At 41.9% G+C, this 25,629-nt stretch overlaps 1 protein-coding gene across 9 annotated transcripts; it reads left to right on the top strand.

Moving 5' to 3' along the window:
• Positions 1-3,637: 3,637 nt before the first annotated feature.
• On the top strand, positions 3,638-25,427 carry LOC108046810 (ABC transporter G family member 20). Of its 9 annotated transcripts, none has more exons than XM_017126712.2 (11): positions 4,252-4,266; positions 15,157-15,377; positions 19,398-19,604; positions 21,549-22,065; positions 22,128-22,276; positions 22,431-22,572; positions 22,634-22,921; positions 23,355-23,803; positions 23,869-23,929; positions 24,066-24,397; positions 24,458-25,427. In XM_017126712.2, the coding sequence occupies exons 2-11, from the start codon at positions 15,364-15,366 to the stop codon at positions 24,630-24,632; spliced, it is 2,334 nt and encodes a 777-aa protein (XP_016982201.1). In that variant the 5' UTR covers positions 4,252-4,266; positions 15,157-15,363; the 3' UTR covers positions 24,633-25,427. The 9 variants fall into 9 exon arrangements, with proteins under 9 accessions (XP_044314382.1, XP_016982199.1, XP_016982198.1 ...); XM_017126715.2 differs by lacking the exon at positions 4,252-4,266 and adding an exon at positions 11,098-11,598 and having other exon boundaries at positions 22,467-22,572; positions 22,634-22,915; XM_017126713.2 differs by lacking the exon at positions 4,252-4,266 and adding an exon at positions 11,098-11,598 and having other exon boundaries at positions 22,634-22,915.
• The last annotated feature ends 202 nt before the right edge of the window (positions 25,428-25,629 follow it).

Below are 25,629 nucleotides of genomic sequence, written 5' to 3'. Positions count from 1 at the left end.
ATTATAATTATTAGTCTAAGTCTGTTCCCAAGTGGGCATTGAGAATACCATTGCAGGTATCCAATATGACCACTTCGTTTTCAGTAAGTGGCTCTTACAGTGTAAATTACATAGACCGATAGCATTTTTAACCGAATTAATAACAATAGCTAAGAACTAAATCAGAAAAAATCGTTTGATATCTTTATTTTTAAATAAAAAAAGTATTGTTCTAAAATTTTTAACATAAAATGCAAATAAGGGCTTTATTATAATATAATAAAAGTGGCACATTTACTTGCCAATATTATAATAATAATAATAATAATAAAAAAACGCTTGCAAACAAATGAGGAGATGAGATACTGTGTGCAAAACCACTTGCCAGGAAGACGGTCAATTTTAGCCACCGCTGCCCAGGAGCAACTGTAGAGATGTTTGTAGAGGTTTGCCATGGCTGACTTATGTTAATATATCAGTTACCCACAGTGTTAACCCATATTCACAAAATTTAAACAGCTAAAACATTATTAATTATTTCTTTATTTTAAATTTATTATTATGAAAATATTATGTTTTATTTCTTAATCATTTTCAAATTTTAGCAAAAAATTTACTATACTTCACTTCCTATACAAATATAAAATAAATATAAAATATTTCTGCATTTTGTATGCTATAAACTTTGGTACTCTTTCTGGTTTTAACATTTGCCGCACAGATGGCGCCTTAAAAAAACATCCAATAGGGGTAGGCATAATTTGCTGGCGCCATCTACCGGATTATGTAGAATGTTGTGCGAGGGAGTACACTATATATACAAATTGAAAGAAAGAGAAGCAACTATGAGCGACTGAATACACCACATAAGCAAAGAGAGACAACTATATGCGCAAGTGCGCGCTTTTTTGAAAAAGGGAAATTTACCAATTTCAAATCAAAAAACAAATGTAACGTAAAGAATCGACTGCATAGGGGGGTTAATTTAAATTTCTTAACAATATTATGCTTTTTATTTTCATTAACCCATTTGGCTTACAAAATCCTCAATATTAAGTCGAAAATTGAGTGGGAAAATACAAGTATTATCTTTGAATAGTAAGCAACTAAATGTAAAGTATATAAAATTAAAAATCCAAAATTCTGTTAATCGCTGACTTATGCCATTATTGTTATCCTACACACAGCTTAATATAAAAATGAATATGTTTCTAAATTTCTGACAACATTTGGGTCACGAAAACAAACGCGGATGCAGTACGTTTTAAAAGCAGGAGTGAGTTTTGTCAATAAACTATATTGGTTAAAAATGATACACGAATAAATATGATATTATGATGTAATTGAATCATATTACCGGCTTCAAATCAAGTCATAATTTCTTTGCACCTCATTTACACTTTAAGCCACTTGAAATTGTTGACAAATAAGGATTTTAAATTAACTTTTAAGTGGCTGTAAAGCTGCAGCGCCATTTAGATGAAAATCCACTTCCGATCCATGACCAACGACCGCAATCAAAGCAAACAGCAATTGATGTTGCTTTTGGCCAATTTACTTATTGGCTTACTCTACATACACCGCCACTGGACGTTGGCCATGTTTGAAATCTGCACGCATTTTTCCCGTCTGCGTCAAATTTATTCAACTAATTTCATGCTCTTGGAAAACCGATTTTCCCCTGGAACTATGTTTTCCCGACTTCCGTCAAGGCGGCTCTGGCAAGCCGGTCGCCCAGTCGTCGAGTCGGCTTATGTAACGTTTGCAAATTGCAGTTTTACTTCTTCGGTGGTGTGGTATTTGTTCGCCATCGCCATCACCATCGCCAACTCGTTGCTCATACGCCGTGTGTACGGTGGTCTGGTGTGTCGGCTCTTTGGGCATTGTGCAACTTGTGACACAAATTCTTTGGCGCAGTCGGTGGTGGTTTTGTAATTTTGGTTATTTACCCGGCATCGACGGGAAAGGCAACCGACCGCGCCACTGGTCGCCGCCTTTATTGAATCACCCAGCTCGAGGTACTCTCGTAATTATCAAATGCAGTTTTACCCATTCGCAGCGTTACTGCCACTGCGGCGAGCACACACACACTCAAACGAAATTCGAATTCAAAACCGCCAACGAAACGATATCAAAAAGCGTGGATAAAAATGTGTGCTTTAAACTTTCTTTTCATGCGCCACTTTTAGCATTCATTTCTTTGGGCAAACATTCGTAGTTGTCTCGATTCGTTTCTTCGTTTGTTAGCCGCTTCATTGATTTTCATTTACGCCGACAACTCGCCGTCGTAATTGTTGCAGTTTAACGACGCCCGCCGATGAGGTAACCCATCCTCCGATTTTTGCGGCGAGTGAAAGAGTATTTTTTGTGGCTAAGAGAGCAGCCCGACTCGCATTTGCATTTTGGGAAATGCTACGACAGCCTGCCCGCCATTTGCATACCAATTCGGCCTATTGTAAACGACATAAATATTTAGATAAGTTTTTATTTAAGTCTCGGCTATTTAGCCTGTGCTGCAATTTGCGCAAGACCTACCTCCGCTTTCACTGACCCCGTCGAACTAGCCGGAAACTCGAAATCTGACCTGGGATCAGGGAAACTGCCTTGTTTTGACTTGGTTTTAATGCATTTGATTGGTCTTAATGCCTGACTAATGCAGCGTGAAATTCCATTGTTATTCGAAATAAATATCTTAAAATATGGTCTCGACTATGCGATTTTCTAATTTGATCGCTGTCACGTTGACGGAAATGTGTGAATTATACAAGTCGTATGTGGAGAAGTTTTCACCGACTCACTTTAATTTCGCTTTTTATTAGCGCTACTAATTAAACTTCGTTTAAGTCGTACCTAAATTTATATTTCACTGGTATAAAGATACCTTTCCGTTGATGGGTAAATGGCCAAGACTTGATAATCGTCTTAAAAGTTCATCACTCTGCTGTGTAGTTCATCATTTGTTGTGGCGCGTAACGCGACAGCAAGAGGTTGTTACTTAGGACGCTCAGGGGGACTCTTAACGGTATCGTGTAAGGTCTTAATTAAGCCGCAAAAAATGCCGTGAAAAATGGGTAAATGAAGCCCAGTGGGCGTAGCCGAAAACTAACTGAAAATATGTTATAGGTATGGCTATAATTAAGCCTCTTAATGTAGAGATTTTCTACGATTTGTTGATTGATGTGTTGTGGAAAATTCGAGGAGGAAGTTTGGGGGCATTCCGTTTGATACTCTTAAAAATAAGAAAAAAAATATAAATATATTTACAGATCATTATTTCATTGATCTCTCGTTCTTGTCTCATACAAATACAACATTATATAAATACTACACAAATGTTGTATATTTAATTACTCCCCCAGCTCATTTATCTCATTAACTGTCGGACTTACATTCCCTCAGCAAGTTCGTTGGCTTGGACTGTTCGATTTTTTGATTTTTGCTGCCCCATGTGCATGTCTATAACCGTGCATGTTTATCTATATGAAAAAAACTATATCAACGCCGAATAAAATACAATCTCCCTCGCTCACGATCGGACTTCGAGTCGGTTTTTATTCCAGCTCTCGGGGCTCTCTTGTTTTGCAGGTTTTGTCGCATTTCGGCAGCTCTTGCGCCTGATGCGCGCGTCTTGAGGTTTCAGTTTCGTTCACGACTTCGGCGCGTTAGGCAGCAGCAAAATTAGCAGCAGCAACAGCAAAAGCAACAGCTAAAGCTACAGCTATAGCCACAGAAAACGATATCACTTTGTGCTCTTTTATTACGTGTACCTTATAAAAAGAAGAGTTTAGCTATAAATCAAATTACGTGTTTTACCTGCACTCTGTGAGGCCTGCTGTTGTCATCGCGCCGTCGCAGTTGTTGTCCGCGTCCACGTTTTAGCCCAAAAACTCGAAAACAGCTGTTGGAAAGACAAAGCTAAAAGGCAAAAAAACGCTCGCTCGCGCCTAATATGAAGTCTTAGTTCGTTGCCTAAGTCTTTTGTTTTGTGCGGAGGCGCACGCGAATTTCTGTGTGAGAAACCGAGCGAGCGGTGTGTGTGTGTGCAGAAACAAATTGAGATAAACAAGACTATTTACTGGCAGCCGCGGCAGCAGGGAAACCAGTTGTGCAACTGCTATTCGCATAATCCATTGAACCATTGACCAGTAGTGCCCAGTGCATCCCTCTGAGAAACCTAAAAATGGCGCCGAAGAAAGAGGCAACCTTGAGCCAGCAGCAGCCGCAGCAGCCCGTACTGGACCTCGAAAGGATAAAGCGTCACTTCAGCTGGTCGGATCCCAGTGCCATGTGAGTCACAGCCATTCGGCCATTACATCTGCCTCACAGTCCCCTTAATGGTCCATGAAGTAGTCGTTAAGACGAGAGAGGCCGAAACGGAACTGCTCAGTTCGGTTCAGATGCGATATTCATCTACTAATCACCTGTAGTTCGTTGCCGAAGTCTTTTGATTGTTTTCTGACTTGAGTTTTTCCCTAGGCAATAACAACAAATAGTGGTTGGCTTCGAGGCCGCAACTCAAGAACATAGTGTCTTCGATTCGATTGAGTAGAGCTGCGACTCATAAGCCAAAGCTTTGTTTAACACATTGCATAACACTCACACGTGCTATCTGCTATTTATTTTTGGTCCAACGAATCGAGAAAGATATTTATCGTTGGGACTCGCCGATCAATGAATGTTTAAATAATCACATTCATTACTGTGCGAGCTGTGAAGTATTTATTTGAATTCCAAACGTGAATGACACTGTGTTAGGGAGCCTCGAACATACTATATAAAGTTCGGTGCATTGCCCAAGGCTCACAAGATGGTGGCTGGGTGAAATGCAAATTTAGACAACTCATTGGGAGCTGATCATTATCGTCGAGCCGGGAATTCGTAAGCTTGTCGCCGTGCAAATTCCCGATTTCGCAGCGCGTAATAGTCTGCGCAAATTCCACGTCATGCTTATTAAGCGCTGGGCTTTAATTGCATTTATTCACATGCTAAGCAACTTCAAAAAGTGACGAGTGAAATTTGCAATTATATAAATACGTAGTAAGGTAACAAATTTATAACAAGTTATGGCTCATGCGCATCGCTGGGCCACTGAACGCCAGTCGAAGGCTTATAAATAGAACCCAGGGTCGCTGTCTATGGGGCGATAGTAAAGAAGCGGCCATTTAGCCTTAGTCGGCAACGGCTGGCTGGCTTTCAGCACTTTGAATTTAATTTCACTAATTGCTAATTTCAATAATTTCCCTAAGCAGTCCGCACAATAAATGGCAAACAAATGAGTTTTCGTACAAATTAACGTCCATCACCGGCGCAATCAGTGCCAAGTTAGCGATTTTTGCAGCTGAGTGGATTGTGGCACATCCGGCAATCGGTCGATTTCGAACGATGTGTCAAAATTATCTTGCCTTAATTCAATACAATTGTTGGTACAGGGGAGGTGTGTGCCTGTGCGAAAGTATCGGCTTTATGCAAATACAAATTGGTCATTCATTTATGCTAAGTCTCTTCTTTCGTTTGGTTTTTGAATGACATAATATTGGCAACACATGCGATGCTAAACAGGGGCGTAGCTTTGAAACCTGATCTTTAAGTGTCTAATATAATTTTCATATTTTTATTGACTTGACCCTTTTTTTACAGTTTCTATTTCAAGCTGGTAAATATATTATTAAATATTTTAAAAGATCAATGCGCAGGAGAATTTTTACCGGAGATTTTAAAATATTCTAGGTAGCTTTAAATTTTGTAAGAAATATAAGAACTTTATTTCTCTATTGTAATGTGTAAGCAAATGTCTGATTTTTTAGTTTTGCAGACAACTATGTGTTTGACAAATATCAAAATCTAAGATAAGAAATCAAAATCTTCAAAGACCTTTAAAATATGATACCCCAATAAATCTTTATCACGTTATTTTTAAGTTCGTTAAGGACCCCTTTTTTGGCGACGACTCTGTAGCTCTTTATATGTCAAATATAATCGTATTATTAGCATCCAAATGCGGCTTTAGGTCGGGTCTATAACCGCCGAATCGGTGGTCCAAATGAGTTTGTTTGTTGCTTTTAACGGTGTTTCTCTTTTGATGGCCTTCATTATACAATATCCACCACTCAATCAGCTACGTCACTTCCGCATGAACTAGTTCAGTTGTGAGTGGCATCGAAATATTGGGAAATCACTCCGGTTTCGTTTCTGTCAACATGTTTTAGTCAAACATGTCGCTCCTGGCGTGCCGTTAATTGTAGCTATTGCTGATTAAGGTGATGATTTGCAACCAAAGCACGCCCCCATAAAGCCAGCACCGTTTAAAACAGTTTAAGCACGCTCTAAACTTAGAATTCTAATTGCTCAATATAATGGGAATTGCGAAAGCCATAATGCATAAGGGGGACCTGCCTGTCAAGCTGCGCATTTTATTTAGAGGATAATTAAAATGTTTTTATTTTTATAGCCCTTTCGACAAAGGCTTCAAGAATATTTATTTGACTCCTACAAAACTGAATCTTCCATTAAATATTCTTAGGAATATATTAAGATTTATCGTAAACCATTATTCATGAGCTTGATTGGAAATCTTTATAAAATCTTTGTAAACAAATATCTTAAACTGTGTTGCTTAGTGTTAAAAGCTTGCTTTTAAGCTTTTGTGCATTTCATGGCTACCAGGTTCGTATTGGCTTATTATAAACTTGGCTTAGTTGTTAAAAGCCCGCTCAAAAGTAAGCTTTGAAATAAATTCGTCAACACAGCTGGATGATTTGAAACTTAAGCTCAAGATACAAAAGCTTTTAAATAATTTTTTAAATCATTAACGCTGTTTAAAAAATGACATTAGCCGAAGCTCAATAACCATTTGATTACCCAGTGAGAAGATTATAACTAATGAGTCTGAGAATTTATAAGCTCGTTGATCTACAATAATAGGCTGCAAAGGTCGTAAACACAATTCATAATTCTGGTTTGGCCCCAAACTATCTTTGATAGAACATTTGCGCTCTTTAGGAACATTTTTCCACGTTCTATGTTGAACTTTAAGTCTAGCTATTAAGGTGTATTACGCTTAATTCTATCCCACTCTGGGTGGAGACAGTCGTTTGCCCTGAAAGGCCACAGTTCTTAAAGGAAATCGCCAAGTCAGCATAATAAAAAATAAAAAAAGCACACGCCTGTCATAAGAACTGGCAATTGAAGATTTATTTCCGCAATGTGCAAGTGTCACTGGCTTTTGTTTTCCTGAGTAACCCACCACCTTTGGAAATCTTTAGAGTTATGATAAGTGAGCTAAATCTTAATGAATATCAGCCATATCACGTAGGCTTAAAGTAATTCCCCGAATAAAGTTTGTCACATAAATTTTTCCGGATTCTTAGGGCTTTTGTTATCCGGTCTTTTCTTCGCAACAATGATGTTGTTTTTGATGTGTTTTGCTGTTTGAACTTTTGCCATACCTCTCGAGTACTTTCACCCTTTTAGCCGCGCTGCAAGAAGCCATATGCCATATGCAACTATTTCAGCGTATTTGCTCACAGTATTAACAGCAATTTGGCCAGCCTGCTAATTGGCTCGAAATGTGGTCGCACAGACAGAAATATTGCACAATGCGGCCAATCAACTTGGCAAAAATCTGACTCAAATGCCGTGCATTGTGTGCCAAAAAGTTTTCCTCCGATAATTATAGACATATACCCAAAACGCTGAGCCCAAAATCCCACAACGCTCGACCAGCTTTCGGTTTCCATTTGATTTGATTTTATGTGGCTTGTTTCTTTTGCTCATTTGCCAGTTTACAAGAGACCTTGACACATTTGGGGCGTGTGTTTTTTGATAGCTTTGGCCAAAATCATCACAAATTATTCAACTCAGAGAAGAGTTGAGCTGGATGTTAACCTGACTGGAAGTGGACCAAGCAATTACAGCAAAGGCAGAGAAAAACCAATGGAGCGTTTGCGTTTGCCATTTCGTAGATCATTGTTTATGGGGCGGTCACAGCCTCTAATTGTAATTAATTAAGCTCTTGCATTAGCAGCTCTTTTGCATGTGGCCGCTCGAAAATAAAGCAAAGTAGGCAAAAGGCTTAGCTCCGAGTTGCAGAAATTGCATAATGTTTGGCAAGTCGCGAAAGAAACCACTTTTGAGTACTGAAAAGCTTTGCAGCAGCTGGAGCTTTCCACTCCATTGCTCGAAATGCAGTGAGCAAAACTAGGGAGCAGTTCAACAGGTGCTAAGCAATAATTCCGACACAAAAAAATAAAGTTAAGAAGGTTGCTAGAATTAAATGTATGCTATGTTGTTTTTGCTTCTCATGTGGTTTATGGCTTCTGAATGGTTATGGCTAAACTTTGGTAATATTTTCATATTTAAATTAAATAATTGCTTGCTTAGTTTAGAAGAGTCACCTTCAGTTGTCTTTTAGTTAGTTCTGTGACTCTTGAGCATTAAATATAAATACCTATTTAACCTTTAAGCTTTGAAATATAATTACAACAAGAATAATTTTTAGTGTGTAAGCTTTGATTTAAAGCAACCTGCTAAAATCGAGTTAAAAACTTGTAAAGTTAAGTTAAATGACTTGTACAAAGAAATAAAGTGCTTAAGATTGACAAATATACAAAATTCTAGAGCGAACAAATATTAAGGTATATCTTTTTACATAAATAAAAACAACGTTTTACTTAATTACTTCTTTGTTTAATTTAAACTATAATTCACGCTGCAGAAATAGAGGATTAGGTCACAGGGCGAGTGTTCCAGCAAAAAACGAGTTTCGAGCGAAAGGGAAATTTTATCTTTAATCGTTAAGTGCAATCCGTTTTATGAGCTTGAAACTGCCGCAGCCGTCGTCTCGTGGCTGGATGCAATTAATTTAAAGTCAGGCTGGAGCTTCTGCTGTGCGTCTGGAATTCCAGCCTCTTTGCACCGACAGCTTCCCAGCAAACTTCCTCCTCGTCGCAACGGCGACCTTGTGCCCGTTTTCACAGCAACATAAAAACACAGAGGAAAGAAGAAACTAAGCTGAGATGAAATGGTCTGTCTGAATGGGGAACCCAGACTGGGAATGGCTATAAATGGGATGGAGTAGACAATACGAAAATGTAGATTCAAAATGTGCACATCGCAAGACAAAAGGCCGAAATTGTAAGTGAAGCTGTCGAGAGGAAATTGATGCCATGGCAAAACACCGAAACATTTGTCAACCAATTTCTTCAATATTTCTGTTGCCATTTTCGCAGTTACCACTTGTTGTTGCTCTCGTTTTTCCAAGCCGAAGTCAACAAACTTGTCCAAGGTGTTGGTGTTGTTGCTGCCGCAGAATGACTGGCCAAAAAAGCCATAAAACAAAGAAAGACGTAGTCAAATGTAGAAAATTGCAAGCTTAGTTTTTGGTTTTCGTATTGAAAGCGAACTGTGTTGGCTTGGATTTCTGTTTGTGTGGGCGTTACCCATTAGTGGAAACTAAAACAACAGTTACGACATTTGCAGCTTGTAAGAGCCAAGAGGCTGAAGGCTTTACATGGTTTTAACTGCACATGTAAGTACACCATGACCCAGCAGCTTACTTATTGTAAATTAGCTGGAAACCAGACGATGATGAGCCGAGTGAATCATAAACGTTATAAGTCTATTGCCACATATCCCAGTTAATGATGAATGTGGAGGAGCTGGAGCTGGAGCTGAGTTTTCAGGGCTCATTAGCACGTTGCCTGTCGTCTTCCAAAAACCATGTCAAGTGCGACGGCGACGCACTTCGTTTATTTATTTCTTGATATTCCACATCTGCTCGCATATGTACCTACACCTGCCTGAATTGCTTGTTTTTCAACTACAATTATGTCCATTGCACCGACTACGAGGATGTTTACAGGCCCATCAGTCAGCCGCGAAATCGGTTTTATGCGATTCATTAAATCCGACTGACGTGCCCCGCCGGACAACGCGGCGTATGAGTAATCTGTAAAGGAAAAAAATCACACCGCTTATTAAATACCGATTTGAGAGCTAGATAAGTCGATGTTTTAGGTCTCGGGAATGCATGACGGGCAGATATTATAATGTATAGCAGGCGACCTTGCCAGTTAATTGCCGTTTAATAGCAAAAGAAAAAAATGTACTCCGCTGTCCAAGACAAACCAAAATCCAACTTGCCATTGTATCGCTGTCCATTGACCACTGACCATTGACCACCTGCTTAAGATGTTCGGGCGCGATTTGTTACAACACCCGATTTGATGGCACTTTTGGCCAGAAACACCCACAGCGCTAAGTTGGCTGTGCATTTTCAATGTCAGCATTGCGCAAAACTGGACAGTTTGGTCTGTTTTGGATTTTTTCTCTTCTTGTACATTGGCTTCGTTTTTCCCTAACTCGGCAAACGCCCTTAGTCACGCCCTTAACGTCGGCTTGTTAATTTTTTTTTCTTGAATGACATTGAAATTGTGCAATAGGCAAACAACAAAATTTTTAATACAGACATGTTTATTGATTTTGCGTCTCGCCTGTCCATCACTTCAGCTCCCAAAATCATTCTTTGGCTTGGTAATTATATTAATTAAGGCATTTAAGTTTGCCTTGAGCAGCTGCAAATATTGGTATCTATTAGCGGCGAACTTTGCACTGGTTAGATTGGCATTTACTTATGTAAAGAAATGCAATCTTAATTAAAAGTGCCTGGGAATCTTAATGGAATTGCGATGGCAATTACGACCAAATGAAGCCATTAACCGATTTAAAAGAGAGCTGCAGTGAATGGGTGAGCGGCCCGTTGGGCTTTTGCAATTCTCGGCGAGGAAGAAGACGGCGTCAAGGTCGCTGACGGATTGCATAAGCCGCATGTTGGCCGCCTCAACGTCACAACAACGACGTAAAAAACCCGAAAACCGGGGCCCTTTTTTTTTAAGAGTTTTCCCCGTCGCCGCGAAGGTGAACCGCCGCCAGGAGCAGAGCCAACAAACCTTGCCACTCGTTCACTTGCTTATTTGCCAGACGCATCGCGCTCATTCGCCGCCAACTAGCCACTGGCTCACTCAAAAGTGAGTGGCTTTTTGAGTGGCCTCTGAGGCGCAGGTGTTTGGCGCTTTGCTTGGGCTTCGCCGCTGGCTAGCTTTTCAGTTGAGTTTCTGGCAGTCAGGCATTCGCAGGTCCAACGTCTAGACGCGCTCAAAAGTCGCGCTTCGAACGCACGTGCAAAAGTGCAGTATCAGTCCGCTCGCCTACCGCTTACCGCGCACCGCTCACCGTTCACCACTCACCGCTCACAGCTCACCGCTCTGTACCGCTCTCCATCTCTCTCTGTCTCTTCCATTGACAAAGTGTAAAGTGCAAAGCCAGCAGCGGCGACGTCGACGCAGCGCCAGCGTCTCAGCATCAAGTCGGTTGAGCTCAGGCCGCCTTTTGGCCAGCGACTCGAAGTCAGTCTGGTCCGTACCTTTCAGCGCAACGCAAGTGCTCCGGTTAATTCGCTCGGTCCGCTCGTGGTTTCTTGTGAACCCCCTCGAACGAACACTCGATCGATCGCGTTCGTGCCCTAAGTCTTTCGTTTGGCGAGAAGTGGATTATAAAGCACCAGCGAAACGACTGAAATTGTGTGCAAATAGATATATATTTGCCCCAGCTAGAACGCGCATTGTAAGTGTAAATTTGCTCATCAAACACGAAAGGGAGTTATTTGGAATTTGCCGAGCTTGAATGGCCAGTGCCGCCACACACACGTTTCAGGAAATCGACCAAAAGGCAGGCACCGCGATATTTAAGCAAACAACAGCTTATTCTTCACAAAAACAAATGGCTGCCAGCCGCTTTGTCGTCAATTACTTTGTTCGCGAACTTCCAACACCATCATAATCATCATCATCATCATTGAGATCCACATCATCAATAACAAAGTGGATGCCTCCGCCTGTCGTTTCCTCCTTCCCCCTAAAATGTTCCAACGCGTGTGCTCCGCGTTTGGCATACAAATAATGGGCGTCATCGCCGCCCCAAAACGTTGTTAGAATATGCTTAATCTGATATTACCTGAGCAACTCCATCATGATGTTGCTACACTTTTTCCCCTGTAATGGTTGTGAATTGCATAAAAAAATGTGGCAAATGTGGCCATAATTTCGGTCATTAACTGCATTTCACATCGCCTCGATGTGTCATTCCTGCAGCCATTGTGCATGGATATTATCGCAAAGCACTTTGCTTAATTTTCTTTTTGCTTATCGGCTTAATGGTGTGGTGCCGAAGCCCTTGAAATAATACCTGTTTCATTTTGTTGCCTTATGGAATTTTTTTATTCTAGACAGCGCTTTCCTTGCGCACTAAAAAAAGCTCTTTGTGACCTAAGACCCCCATGAATATTTTGCTGAAAGACTAGTCACTATCTGAGATCAGCACATTACAGCTTAATCCGCCCTGTGGGAGCAAACAAAGTACCGAGTTTCGGGTAACGCCCACCAGCCCAAAATGGGAAGAGGTCAACGGCAATTATAGAGCAGTTAGCCACTTTTTGTGTACACCACAATTTGCACTGGACATTGCAATTCGAGCAAAGTTCAGCGCAATTAGGTGCTGTGACTTTTTGCATTTTGCATTTTCATTGCACAAGTTGAAAAGCGTCATAATAATAACAATTATATCTTACAATAAACTGCATTCATCGTCGTATTTTGTATTTTGTGCACCCAGAGACCTTCGGCGAGGGCCCTGAAATTAGTTGTCAAGGTTCCCCATTCCCCTCTCCCCCCGCATGTGCATTTCCGCGCTGTGCAGCATTTAAAGTTTAAACTTGAACTGGTATTTTCGACTTGGGTTTTTTCGTGCCGTCCAGTATCTGTCTTTCTTTCTTTCTGCCTTATTATTTGGGGTCTCTGATTCTCTGTTTATCACGTCGCGGCTATGCTTCGAGCAGAGTTCAAGGTGCCTCCAATCCAAACCACTCGGCAACAGAGCGATGCCAACTGAGGTTATATCTCGAGCTGTAGGCACTGCTAAGCCATAAAGCGGTGCGACATTTAATTAATACCAAGGCAGCGCCGCTATTAAGTTAAAGCCTTATATAAATAGCCGACAGAAGTCGAGAATACTCGCCTGGCAATCTGATCCGATCCGATATGATTATGGGGATTGTTAAACTAATTGCAAACAATTTGCATTGCTCTAATCGATTTTAAACGAACGGACGATACTTCCCCCTTGATGATTGCCCTGGGCTAAGCTGCATAACCAATGAAATTAGACTTAAACTGGACTTAATGCTATGCTCTGTTCCATGACGCTGGTCACTTAATAACCGATCAACAGGCCCTAATTGCTCAATAAAGTCAAGTGAGATGCTTAACAAGCGGGTCGAGATTTAATCGGTTCGAAACGACAGTTCGTCATATTGATTTTTCAATTGGCCTTTAGGGTGTAGACCTTTAAGGAGCATTTGTAATTCATACTCGTGGACATTATAAATTCAGATTTGGTAAATCATTCCATGACAGGCCGAACATTTGGTGCGGTTCACGTGACCCCGGCTGAACTCCAAATTGTTTTAATGTCTGGACTCGATTGTGCAACTGTGAGACACACAACAATTGAGAAAATTAAATATTAATTGAGGCAATCGGACATTCTCTTTCGAGTTTTCGCAGGAATCGGACTCCAGACTGGTTTGTAGAGCACAACAACTGCCAATCGATACACGCCACTTGTGAATTGATTAAGTTCGGCTGGCTTTACAGACCATCTGGATTATCTAACGCTGGTTTATGGCCAACACACATTTCTAGCCAGTGCGGGTGAGTGCTCGACTATTTATTTTTGGGCTCGGGCCGCAGAAAAGTCTAAAGACCTGTTGCAGAACCAGTTGCGAACCCCCCGACTGGTTTGCCATTTGCAGAAATGGCCAAAAGCCCGCCTCGAAGAAGTTGCAGTCACGAAACTGTGTCGCACACCGCTGCACCGAAAGCCAGCTCACAGACATACGTGCCTGAAATTATGTCATCGGAAAAGCCAGTCGAAGAAAATGAAAACTGGCCACTAGAGATCGAAAGTAGTGAGTGGCACTGGGGAAGATGTCGTCTTCTTCCAAGGCGGTTCTAATTAGTTTGGAGGCCTTATTTTACCCACTTGCTTAATGCCACACACGTAGCCATCAAACCTTATAGTTTAATCACCAACCAAAATGGTTTTTCCTGTCTGCATTGGCTCAAAAAAAAAGTCATTCGGCGGTTGCATTGAGATTGCCCAATTGAAATTTAAATCGTATATGAATAAATTCATCCAAGCATTGTCTGCAGCTGGTTAAATGGTGGTTAAATGCTTTCATGCTCAAGTGGCCAACTGATGGGGCAATATGTTGCCAATACATGGGAGTTTCGAGCGATGATTCATAGGTGGCCAGTTTTCGGGTTCTCTCTCACATTTAACACATTCGATGACGCACTTGTTAGCGCTTAGATAAAACTTTCCGCTGCACCGGAAATTCACGGAAAGCCATTGCATGCCAGCTACTATTGACCTTGGCATCGCAACGCACTCGGCATGCAAACTAGGCATCAGCGAATCGCAATATGTTGTTAAGAACTCGCCTGTTGTTTTGAAAGCTTTAACTTCAGCGCCTTACACATCTCCAAGTGGCTCCGAAAACAACTGAATTCCAATGTCAAATGCGTACATTGCTTTCGGGCTCAATTATTATTATTATTTCTACTACTTCTATTGTTATTGCGGTGAAATAATGAAATAAGCGGCTTTTGGTACGTTCGCTTATAAAATTGACGCAACGTCCAAGAAACGTTCACAGTTTTCTTTGGATCGTTGATCGTATAATGCTGCATGATTCAGCACTATGGCATTATACTGTGATCACAACAACAGAAGCAAACACCGCAAGGTGTTGATTGTATAATGTTTCGAACGGGGAATTCGATTCAGGTATTAGAGTGGTACTTTCCAAGTGATCTAGAAGCTCGTTTGGCAATTCTTTCGACGGCTTTTCCCGCGAATCGTAAGCTCCTTTGGGAGTACAAAATCATTGATAAATTGATCACCCGCGATGACTGCACAAGATTCCAGCCAACGTGACGCATGCGTAATATCGCGCCACAAAAGTAGGCGAAAAGAGCAGCGGAAAGACAAGCTCGGCAAACTCCAGTGCATAAATCAAACAACAATTTACGCTCAAACATGATTATTATTTATACATTTCAGCAATGTGTGCCTGAAACACATAAAACACAGCCTCACATCCACTTGGGCATTGCAAAAGATTGGCCCGGCAGCGAAGTAAAAGTAAACGCTTAACAAAGTAACTAGCATTTAGACAAAGGCAAATAAAAACAAGAAATAGGCAAAGCAAACAAAACAACACCCACCAGCGGCACAGCAGCAAATCCACCAGTAAATCCAACAAATAAAATGCTGATATCAACGTAAGTAAATTCGTGGGTAAACGTGTAGGGATTACGGCCATAAATTGCAATCAAGGTGCGAAACAGACGCAATAACTTCGTTACTGTTTTTTTCCCCACACTCTTTTTTGACCCACTGATGTTGACCCACTTGGTGGTAAGTCAATCGCCGCCTATGATGGCCATCAGTCATTGGCTGGGATTCGGCTTTGTCTTCCAGTTTCCTGCTGTCAACGCCCGATAACGACTTCAACACTTGTCGACCCATTAACGTTGCATAATCGTGTTGCCTTTGATTTGACTTTTCCAGCGCTTCACCCTTTTGTGTCTTTTTTCCCGCTTTTGGCCATATTTGGTGTTTCTTTTGCCGCTTTTTTTTGCGCTTTGGCCGCTTTTGCATATTTGCCAGCCTGGCTGGGTCGAAAAATGCGACCGCATTTCTCAGCGGGGCGAACAAGTTTGTAATTATGTCAAATACCAAAAGGCTCATTGCATAATCCCAGCCATATCACAGCCATCGCGAATTCGTCTTCTTTCGGCCTCAAAACCACTTGATCCGCACTCGATCCATGTGAAGATGAAACATTGTCTGGGTATCTCCCAGTCATGATTTCAGCACTCACCACCAGTCTGTAAATCATGGAAGTTCGCTGATTTATTTGGCAAATGACAAGTCTGTCATTTCAATGGCTTCCTCGTTGGCCCAAGAATAGAAGGCACTTAATTGTATGCGCGCGCGAAAAGAAAAACGAAGCGAACAGTACGACAAAAGGCAATTACACGACATTTGCATCTTCCTCGTGTGTGGCAGCGACTGCTATGGAAATGGCTAAGAGGTGTTTTGCCTGTCAATAATACCCGCTCTGGCCTGGAATTCCCCCGAAGTCTGGAGGCAAGAACCTATTGGGGATCGGCGTGCTTAGCATTCAGCTCGTTGTTCCCATCGATGCGTGACAGACTCCGGCTGAACGGGGCCAGAAACGATTTGAGTCCCCTAATAATGCCTCTCCCTTTGCTGATTACAGGCGATTAGGCGGCTCGATCATCAATGAAATCGCAGCACGATATGCATGCTCTTTAGCTGTTATATAAATAGCACAGACTGAAAACAGAAGCCTCTTCCATATTATTGCGAGATAAATGTTTAAGAAGGAATGATGAAGGAATGCTTACAAATACTATATCAAATTGATCACCTTATCATAGCGACTTTTCTCCCTCTGTAACCGGCAGTCCACATCTTGAGATGACCTCACTGTCGTCTCGGTGGGAGTCCCTCCGCACTTTGCCTCTCCGCATTCGGTTTTATTTTAAACTATTCGCCACGATAATTACACATTCTAAAGTCCGCATTTAACACGGTGAGCAAAGGGCGGAAAGAAAATGTGTCAGTTATGGCAGAGTGGTGCAGTTAAGCTTATTGATGGTTTCTGGTTAAGGGGAAATGACGACTGTTGTGAAGTATTTTTTCCGCCCATAACTCGGTGTGTTGACAAACCCAGTGTCCCATTCTCACGCTCTGTCATCCACTGGGGCGCGTCTCAGGAGAAATCGGCCGAACAAAAATTCCCCAAAAAAATGTGGACCCGTGCTGGGCAAATCGCTGCATGCATAAATAGCGCTCTAATAGTTAATTAAATTATCAATAAGCATTAACAAAACACAAACACCATCGACGGGCCCGAATTTCCAAGCCATAAATGTCAAGCACAAGAGTGCGGAGAAGAGGAAAAATGTCGGTTTGTTGTCATTATAAAAAACTACCTGGCCTGACCTTGTCCATTGTTGACTGCTGGCACAAACACAGAGACGCACCGATTTACGCAACCCGCGATCGTTGGTTGTTGTCTCTTGTCTGTTTTCTGTTGGCTTTTGGCTGTGACTAACTCCATCCAGCGCACGCAAATCGAAAGACTCAGGCAACGAACTTGAAACTTGAAACACATTTCGTCAACCGGCCAGCCGAAATTGCAGCATGGCATTTCTGAGTGCGTTTCGTATTCAGAATTCGTGCGGCCCAGCCCCAAATGTTGTCAACGCATTATGCTAATATTTGATAGGCCGTCGTCGCATAATAAAGCTACTTAATTTTCCCTGCAAAGCTTGGTATTCGAGGATGTTTGCTCGCCACTCGACCATTGGGCAACCAACCCATCTCGTGCCTTATAATAAATGCAAATATTTGCGGCCGATCGAATATTTATCTTAACGAGAAGTAACGCAATCGATTAGCAAAAACACCGAGACATCGAGACACTGAGACACCGAGCCAAAAACCGTAGCCAAATCGTTTTCGAAAGCGACATCGGTGGAGAAAACAACAACAGATCGGCGATCGAATGCGCTCAATCAGTGACCTTGAACTAGTTTCCCCCTCCAGCATGTTATTTATATTTTTGGTCTGTTTGTCTCGCTTCTCGTTTTCTGGTATGACTTGCTCGTTCGCCAGCGCTAATGATACGAAAACCCCCAAAAAAAAAAAGCTGCCAGCCGAAATATGTTAAGGAGGTGCGAATGTGATTAATTGCAGGCAATTATGAACTTTCTTTCCTCCGCGACTTACAGTGCAGCTAGCCTTGACCCAAAACGGGAGAAGCTTTCGGTGGCTATTTTTACACGTTTTCGATGCGTGCCAAAAACTGCATGGGAAATTGCATAATGGGCGCTGCCAATGCAAATGCAAAATGCAAACTGCAAAGTGCGGCTGGCAAATTTGCTCAATGGCTGATGGATGGATGGCTGTTAAGCAATCGGCCAGAGCTGGTCCAAAACCAGACTTGGCCAACTCCAGCTGGACTCCGACTTCGGCCGACCAAGTGGCCAAATAACCAAGTGGCCAAAAAGCGCGTTGGGCAAGAGACGAGTGCGCCGAGTGCCTAACTATAAATATTGAAATGAAAAGTGTTGCCAAGCTTGTCCATTGTGTGCCCGCTGTTTCGCTCTGTTTTATGCTTTTTTGCAATGTGTGCCGCTGACATAGTTTCGAAGCTGAGTGAAGCATACCCCACAAAACACAAACGCGGACTGAGATGCAAATCCGCTAGGCGATCGTTATGCAAATTGCTATATATGAAACATGCGATATGCGACAGCAGGAAGCTGCCTAAAGCTGGCAAATTAAAATACTATAAAATATTCTATCAATCGAACTCAACGGAACAAGTTTCGCCCTGCAATCGTAGCAGATATTCATTATTATTCGTTAACGATTTGTACAATGTATGTTTATTGCTGCTTTTAGTATCCGGACTTTGAGGAATTACCTCAGAAACCGGGCCTACAAAACTGTAAGCACTTGTTGGGTGGTTAAAAATCTAAAGATAGCCGGCACTCAAATTGAGCACTCATCAGGTTTTTTAATTGAAGTGCTAGCTCATTGTTGACTTAAAGACAGCTCTACACCTACTTTTAATTAATTCGTTGGATAACTATACATTATAGCTTATTTGAGATAAGTAGGTATAGTGATCTCCATGTTTTTCTAGTTCAATAACAGCCCGCATTTAAAATGTTAAAATTTATTCAATTTATTCATTTAAATTGCTTGATCATTGTTTATTTTAGGCATTTGATATACCACCAAAGATTCTAAGAAATCAGCTTATAATTACAAGGTTTATTCAAAAAATGAAGTAAAATTATTTCTTTAAACTGCATCACTTGTTTTGTTTTGAACATGTTTTTCATAAGATTTAAAACATTTGTTTGCAAAGGTTTATATTAGTGTGTTAAACAAAGTTTATACTTGTAAATGAATTGACATAGAATTAAATGAAATACAAAAATGGATGTGTATAAAAGAATGATTCAAAAGAATTAAATATTAAAAAGAATATTCATATATTTTGATCTCTTAATTAAGCAGCTCCATACATAAGGTATATTTTTGATCTATTAATGGAGCAGTTCCACCTGTAAGGTATATATTTTAGGTATATATTTTATTAATCATTTATTTTCTATAAAGAGTATGCTTATATGTTTCCGGTTCCTTGCTATTTTAAATTTTGAACTAATTTATTCTTCTTGATCTCCTTGCAGCATTTCCACAGACACCGCGATGGCGGCCACAAACAATGATGGTGGCACACAGACCAATGCCGTGGCAGCTTGGGGAGCTCCGGCCAATGGACCGAGGAACACACAGGCCGCCGTTTCCGTGCGGCATGCCTTCAAGGCCTACGGCAAAAAGAAGAACGCCAACCAGGTGCTGAACAACCTGAACATGACTGTGCCCAAGGGAACAATGTGAGTTCCATCAATAAAAGTGAAATGTTGACAGCTCAATTTAGCGAGTTCATAAAATAGAAACGGCGAAAGTAATTAGCACCTAATGCTGACTGAACTCGAATTCGGAATTAGCACCGAATGGGCAATGCTAAGCGATTTCCTTGTGACTGCGATTCGATTGCACCGATCTGCGATTTGCGATCTGCGATCTCCGATGTCGTCTATATCAGAGGTCACTCGGTTACGCTTGCGTCTAATTGCGGCTATTATAGACGGCAAACCGGTTTAGTCGTTCGACTATCTTGCAATTGAAACGGCATTTTTGCATGATAACTCGAAGCGGCTAACGAGGGTCGTTATTAAAGTTCGTCGTCGTTGCTCTCGAATGCCGGAGATGCCCCGCAGAGCTGATCCCAATTAAGCCGCTTCCCCAACTGACGTCAATGACACGGCTAAGTCCACACGTTGTGGCAATTAATCCAAAAATCCATTCGTATGCCAGACACTCGGGTTATTCGCGATATTCTCGAATATACCGATCGATTATCGTCTGAAAGATTGCAAATGGCTGGAAAACGATATTTATGTTTGTTCGCAGACCGCAACTCATGGCACATGTGCTTAATGGCGATCCCCAAATAGACCCCTCACGGGGTTCACGAATTTTGGCAAACATTTAGGGGCCATAAAAATAAAATCGTAAATAATATTTTTTTTTTTCTTCGCCGACTTTGGCATTGATATGGCCCGAGCAGAGTTGTTATTAAATTTTGTTTCTCTTTTTCGGCATTCTGAGTGATTTATTCGCCGAATTAATGCTGTGTCGTAACGGAATTTTTTTTATCGAATTTTATTTTATTCTCTGCCGAGTGTGCAGCAGTCTTGACCCAGTTAACAGCCCGGTTCGTTCAGCTTTTTGACCTAGGTCAGGTCGCTGGGTTAGTCACTTTCGGAGGCGGCGAGTCAACGAACTGCTTTTGGGCCCTCAAAGTCAGCGCACTTACGATTGTGTCAATTAAAGTTTGGGCCCAACTTCCAGACTTCCAGATTTCGTATCGTTTATTTGGTTAAATGGCGCAGCGCTAATTATAATAATAGATTCAATAACAGGCCGAAACGTGCGACCTACGTGCTGCAATATTTTGTCAAAGGCCGAAGACCAAACGCAAAACGGACGACAAACTAACAAAGCGATAATCACAATAATCACAGCCACCAAGTTCATCATGATGATGGTGATAATGATAGGAGACTAGCCCCTCCAAAAAAAAGAGGCGGAGTCGCTTTTTGATAGAGACTCGCGGGCATTTCTTACATTTCAAGGTGAACATTTCGAAATAATTCAACTTGAACTGCTGGAATTAACATTGACATCGCCGCCGACATGCCACACTCGTATTTATTTACCCAGCCACAAATATAGTCGTGTTTATCGTGGCGACAGTTTTCGTGCTGAATTGGCACAAAGTTTTCCCCCTTGTCAGCTTACTTTTTACCTCATTGTCATGGCTGGCTTTCCAACCTCTGCGATCCCATAAAAATGATCAAGAACTTGCACTTGTTTACCTTTAAAGTCAATGAAAGTTCGTAATATAAAATTGAGTTCCCTAAAAATGTTATTTCCTATACTACCGTTTTCATGCCTTGCCAATTTGCCATTATCGTAAGTTAAGCCAGATTTAATAGCGCTCAAAAAGATATTTCCAGGTTCTAAAACTAAAGTATTTGATTGATGATCGGTCTTTGGCTGTCAGCAGAAACTGAAACTTTTGTTTACATATTTTAATGTAGGTTCTTAACCACTCCTAATTCGACGTTTTTGTATTAACCCTTTACTTTATTACCCTTTCAAAATGTAATTTATTATGGCTTGCTTCAGGAAATGTCAATGGCGAATGGGCTAGATTAACTTGGAAAACTTTATAACAATATTATAATATAACCTAATATTATTCTTCCCAGTTATGGACTCCTTGGAGCTTCCGGATGTGGCAAGACCACCCTGCTGTCCTGCATTGTGGGTCGCCGTTACATGGACGCCGGTGAGATCTTCGTGCTGGGCGGCAAACCCGGCACTCGAGGATCGGGAGTGCCCGGCAAACGAGTGGGCTACATGCCCCAGGAGATCGCCCTGTACGGGGAGTTCTCCATCCAGGAGACCATGATGTACTTCGGCTGGATCTTCGGCATGGAGACCAAGGAGATCTTGGAGCGGCTACAGTTCCTGCTCAACTTCCTCGATCTGCCGTCGGAGAAGCGACTGGTGAAGAACCTCAGTGGTGGCCAGCAGCGTCGAGTGAGCTTCGCCGTGGCCCTAATGCACGATCCCGAGCTCCTGATCCTTGATGAACCCACTGTGGGCGTGGATCCGCTGCTGCGTCAGAGCATCTGGAATCATCTGGTGCACATCACCAAGGCGGGCCAGAAGACGGTCATCATCACAACACATTATATTGAGGAGGCGCGACAGGCGCACACGGTAAGGAGTTGGTAGAGGTATTTCTAAACTATTATATAACTATTTGATATAATATATTGCAGATCGGTCTGATGCGATCGGGTCACCTGCTGGCCGAGGAGTCGCCCAGCGTGCTGCTCTCCATCTACAAGTGCATCAGTCTGGAGGAGGTGTTCCTCAAGCTGTCCCGCATCCAGAGCCAAAAGGGCGACGTGACCCATGTGAACTTCAGGTAAGGACTCCCATCTGGCATGCACCACGTGGCTAACCCGACCACCACTCTAATCACCACTCTGAACTCTCCACCTTGACTCTTCTCCATCCGACACTCGCATGCTCGCAATCTGTGTTCCACCCCATCTGTTTGTGGTTTTGTTTGGGAGTAGTAACAACATCTCGTTGCACGCCATGGCCTTTGGCAGCAAGATGGACAAGCCCAGTTCCAGTCAGGAGGGCGGCGTGGTGGGCCTCAACTTCCACCAGAGCAAGGAAGTGCTGATCAACGACAGCAATGGATCGATTTACACGGTTTGTTTTTGGGTTTTTTCTCTGTGTTTCCCTGTCTGATTATCCACTTTTTTTGGGACAGCTCAACCAGGAACCTTACAGTCCGCCGCCGTCGAGGCGCAACAACAATCCCAATGACGAGGAGAGCTGCCAGGACTGCTATGCCAACCTGTGCAAGATCACCTCCAAGGGCAAGATCCGAGCCCTGCTCACCAAGAACATGCTGCGCATGTGGCGCAACGTGGGCGTGATGCTGTTCATCTTCGCCCTGCCCGTCATGCAGGTGATCCTCTTCTGCCTGGCCATCGGACGTGATCCCCAGGGACTCAACCTGGCCATAGTCAACGGAGAGATGAACGACACGGTAAGGGTAAGCCACACAATTACACACTACTTTATTCAGGCACACCTTTGAAGTTTACTTAACAGAAGCTCTTTTTAATTTTCTTTGATTAAATGGCATTTTTAAATTTAGCTGATATTTGCGTTAAAAGATTTCTTTGAATAAGTTTCTTTAATTAAATAGATTTGATTGGCTTTTTACTTTTTTTAACTATAACGATTTAAAGAATGTATTAAAATGCACAAGAAAACATTGTGATATGTAATGACCTATTATAAATTAGTTAAATACTATTTGGAAGTCTAAAAAAAAGAGACCAATATTAAGATAAATTTCAGTTAAGGTAGCAAACACAAAACAAATGAAGACTTAAATATTATAAAACTTTAAATACCAAGCACAATTATTTTACATAAAATTAATTATAGTCTGTAACTTACTAATCTGTAACTATCCTTAGGAAAACTGCTACTGGGAAGACGGCTGCCACTTTAAGAACCTGGGATGTCGCTACCTGAGTCACCTGAACACGAGTGTGGTAAAAACGTATTATGAGGACTTGGACGATGCCAAAGAAGCTGTGAGAAAGGGCACAGCCTGGGGAGCCGTCTACATAAGCGAAAACTTTACGGACGCCTTCATTGCCCGGGCTAATCTCGGTCGCGACTCCGATGACGAGACCATTGACTCCTCCGAGGTGAAGGTCTGGCTGGACATGTCCAACCAGCAGATCGGCGTCATGCTCAACCGTGACATCCAGCTGGCCTTCAGGGACTTTGCCATGGGCCTTCTGGGGCAGTGCGGCAGCAATCCGAAGTTGGGCGACGTGCCCATTCAGTTCAGGGACCCCATCTACGGCACCATGAATCCATCGTTCACCGATTTCGTTGCACCTGGCGTGATCTTGACGTAGGTTTCGCATAGCTATTTGTTTTATGGGTGTGTCATTAATGTTTTTTTCTTATATTTAATAGTATTGTATTCTTTTTGGCTGTGGCTTTGACGTCATCGGCTCTGATCATTGAGCGCACTGAGGTAAGTCAAGGAATTAATACTTAATTGCCAGAAAAAATATTAATAACAAGTTTATTTGGTATTTCATATTAAAATATAAAAAATAGTTTTTAAAATTAAAATAAAGTTCAATTACTAAACCCCTTGCCTTTTTCAGGGCCTGTTGGATCGCTCCTGGGTGGCTGGCGTCTCGCCCTTCGAGATCCTGTTCTCCCACGTGATCACCCAGTTCGTGGTGATGTGCGGACAGACGACTCTGGTGCTGATCTTCATGCTGGTGGTGTTCGGGGTCACCAACAACGGCGACCTCTTCTGGGTGATCGTGCTGACCCTGCTGCAGGGCATGTGCGGCATGTGCTTCGGCTTCCTCATCTCCTCGGTGTGCGAGCTGGAGAGGAATGCCATCCAGCTGGCGCTGGGCTCCTTCTATCCCACCCTGCTGCTGTCCGGCGTGATCTGGCCCATCGAGGGCATGCCCGTAGTGCTGAGGTGAGTTCCGGAGGGGATTTCCCGTGCTAGAATGGAATGTAATGTTGTAATCTCCCCCAGATACATATCACTGTGCCTCCCTCTCACGCTGGCCACCTCTTCGCTGCGCTCCATCCTCACACGTGGCTGGGCGATACTGGAGTCGGACGTGTACATCGGCTATGTGAGCACGTTGTCCTGGATCGTGGGCTTCCTGGTGCTGACGCTCCTGGTGCTGCGAGCCAAGCGCGGCTAGGTCCTCCAGATATCACCCTATTTTTAGATGCCTACTTTAGATCACGATTAGTCGTCCTCGTCGTCCTAGTTAGTTTACCCCCTACTTCGGCTCCACTTCTTATCCGCTTCCGAGTTTCACTTCCTCTCGTTTCTGCCCAAAATGTCATAAATTATTTAAGCACATTCGCAGCTTTCCTTAGCTTTCTACTCGGCACTCGTTTCCCTGGGCTAAGTTTTGCACATTTCGTAGTTTAAAGCGTAAGGTTTAGGTACCTAAATGAATTGTTGTAAATATTTTTTGTGTCACGAATTCAGTAATCCGTTGCTAGATGTCCATTTCTTTTGCAACCCTCTGTACAAGACCTTTTCTCCATTCCGGAACGGGCGATTTATTCCACACACAACTATTTTTATATATTTTTCAATGGACTGTGATTGTTTTTTCTACATAATTCACGCGAATACACGTAGGGCAAGCATAAAAAAAATGAAAAAGAAAACACAATGAAAAGCGAACAAAAACAATGGTGGGTTTTGTTAATAACATTAAGTAGCTTAAAGCATTTTTGTATGGGTTTAAGTTTTTTAAGGTAAAACATAATTAAATACAATAATGTACACTACCCTAAAGAGTATGTAAAGAAATCTATTTCAGGAAATATTATGCGCTGAGCATAAGTATTTCACAACGAACAAAACAAAAGACAATGAACAACGAACAAGTGAAAAAACGTTCTTATTTAAGTAAACCATTAACTATGTGAACGCAGTTATGTATAAATAATAATAATAATAAAACGTAAATAAAAATCAACGGTTGGTTGTTTTATTTAATCACATAAATAAATTCAAATGAATTCTTGGTTTATTGGATTTGCTATTTAAAAATGTATTTTATGGGGGAGATTTGCTTATCCATAATTTTTTATGCAAATGAGACAGAAGTTTTTGTCTTTTTTGTTTTTGTTTTTAGATTTTTCAAATCTATTTTAAGACATAACGAATTTTTTTTAAAA

The sequence above is a fragment of the Drosophila rhopaloa genome, unplaced genomic scaffold (genome assembly GCF_018152115.1).
Source record: "Drosophila rhopaloa isolate 14029-0021.01 unplaced genomic scaffold, ASM1815211v1 contig_167, whole genome shotgun sequence".
Classification (NCBI taxonomy): domain Eukaryota; kingdom Metazoa; phylum Arthropoda; class Insecta; order Diptera; family Drosophilidae; genus Drosophila; species Drosophila rhopaloa.
The sequence above is the reverse complement of the archived record's forward strand: the minus strand, read 5'-3'. Positions and strand labels throughout refer to the sequence as shown.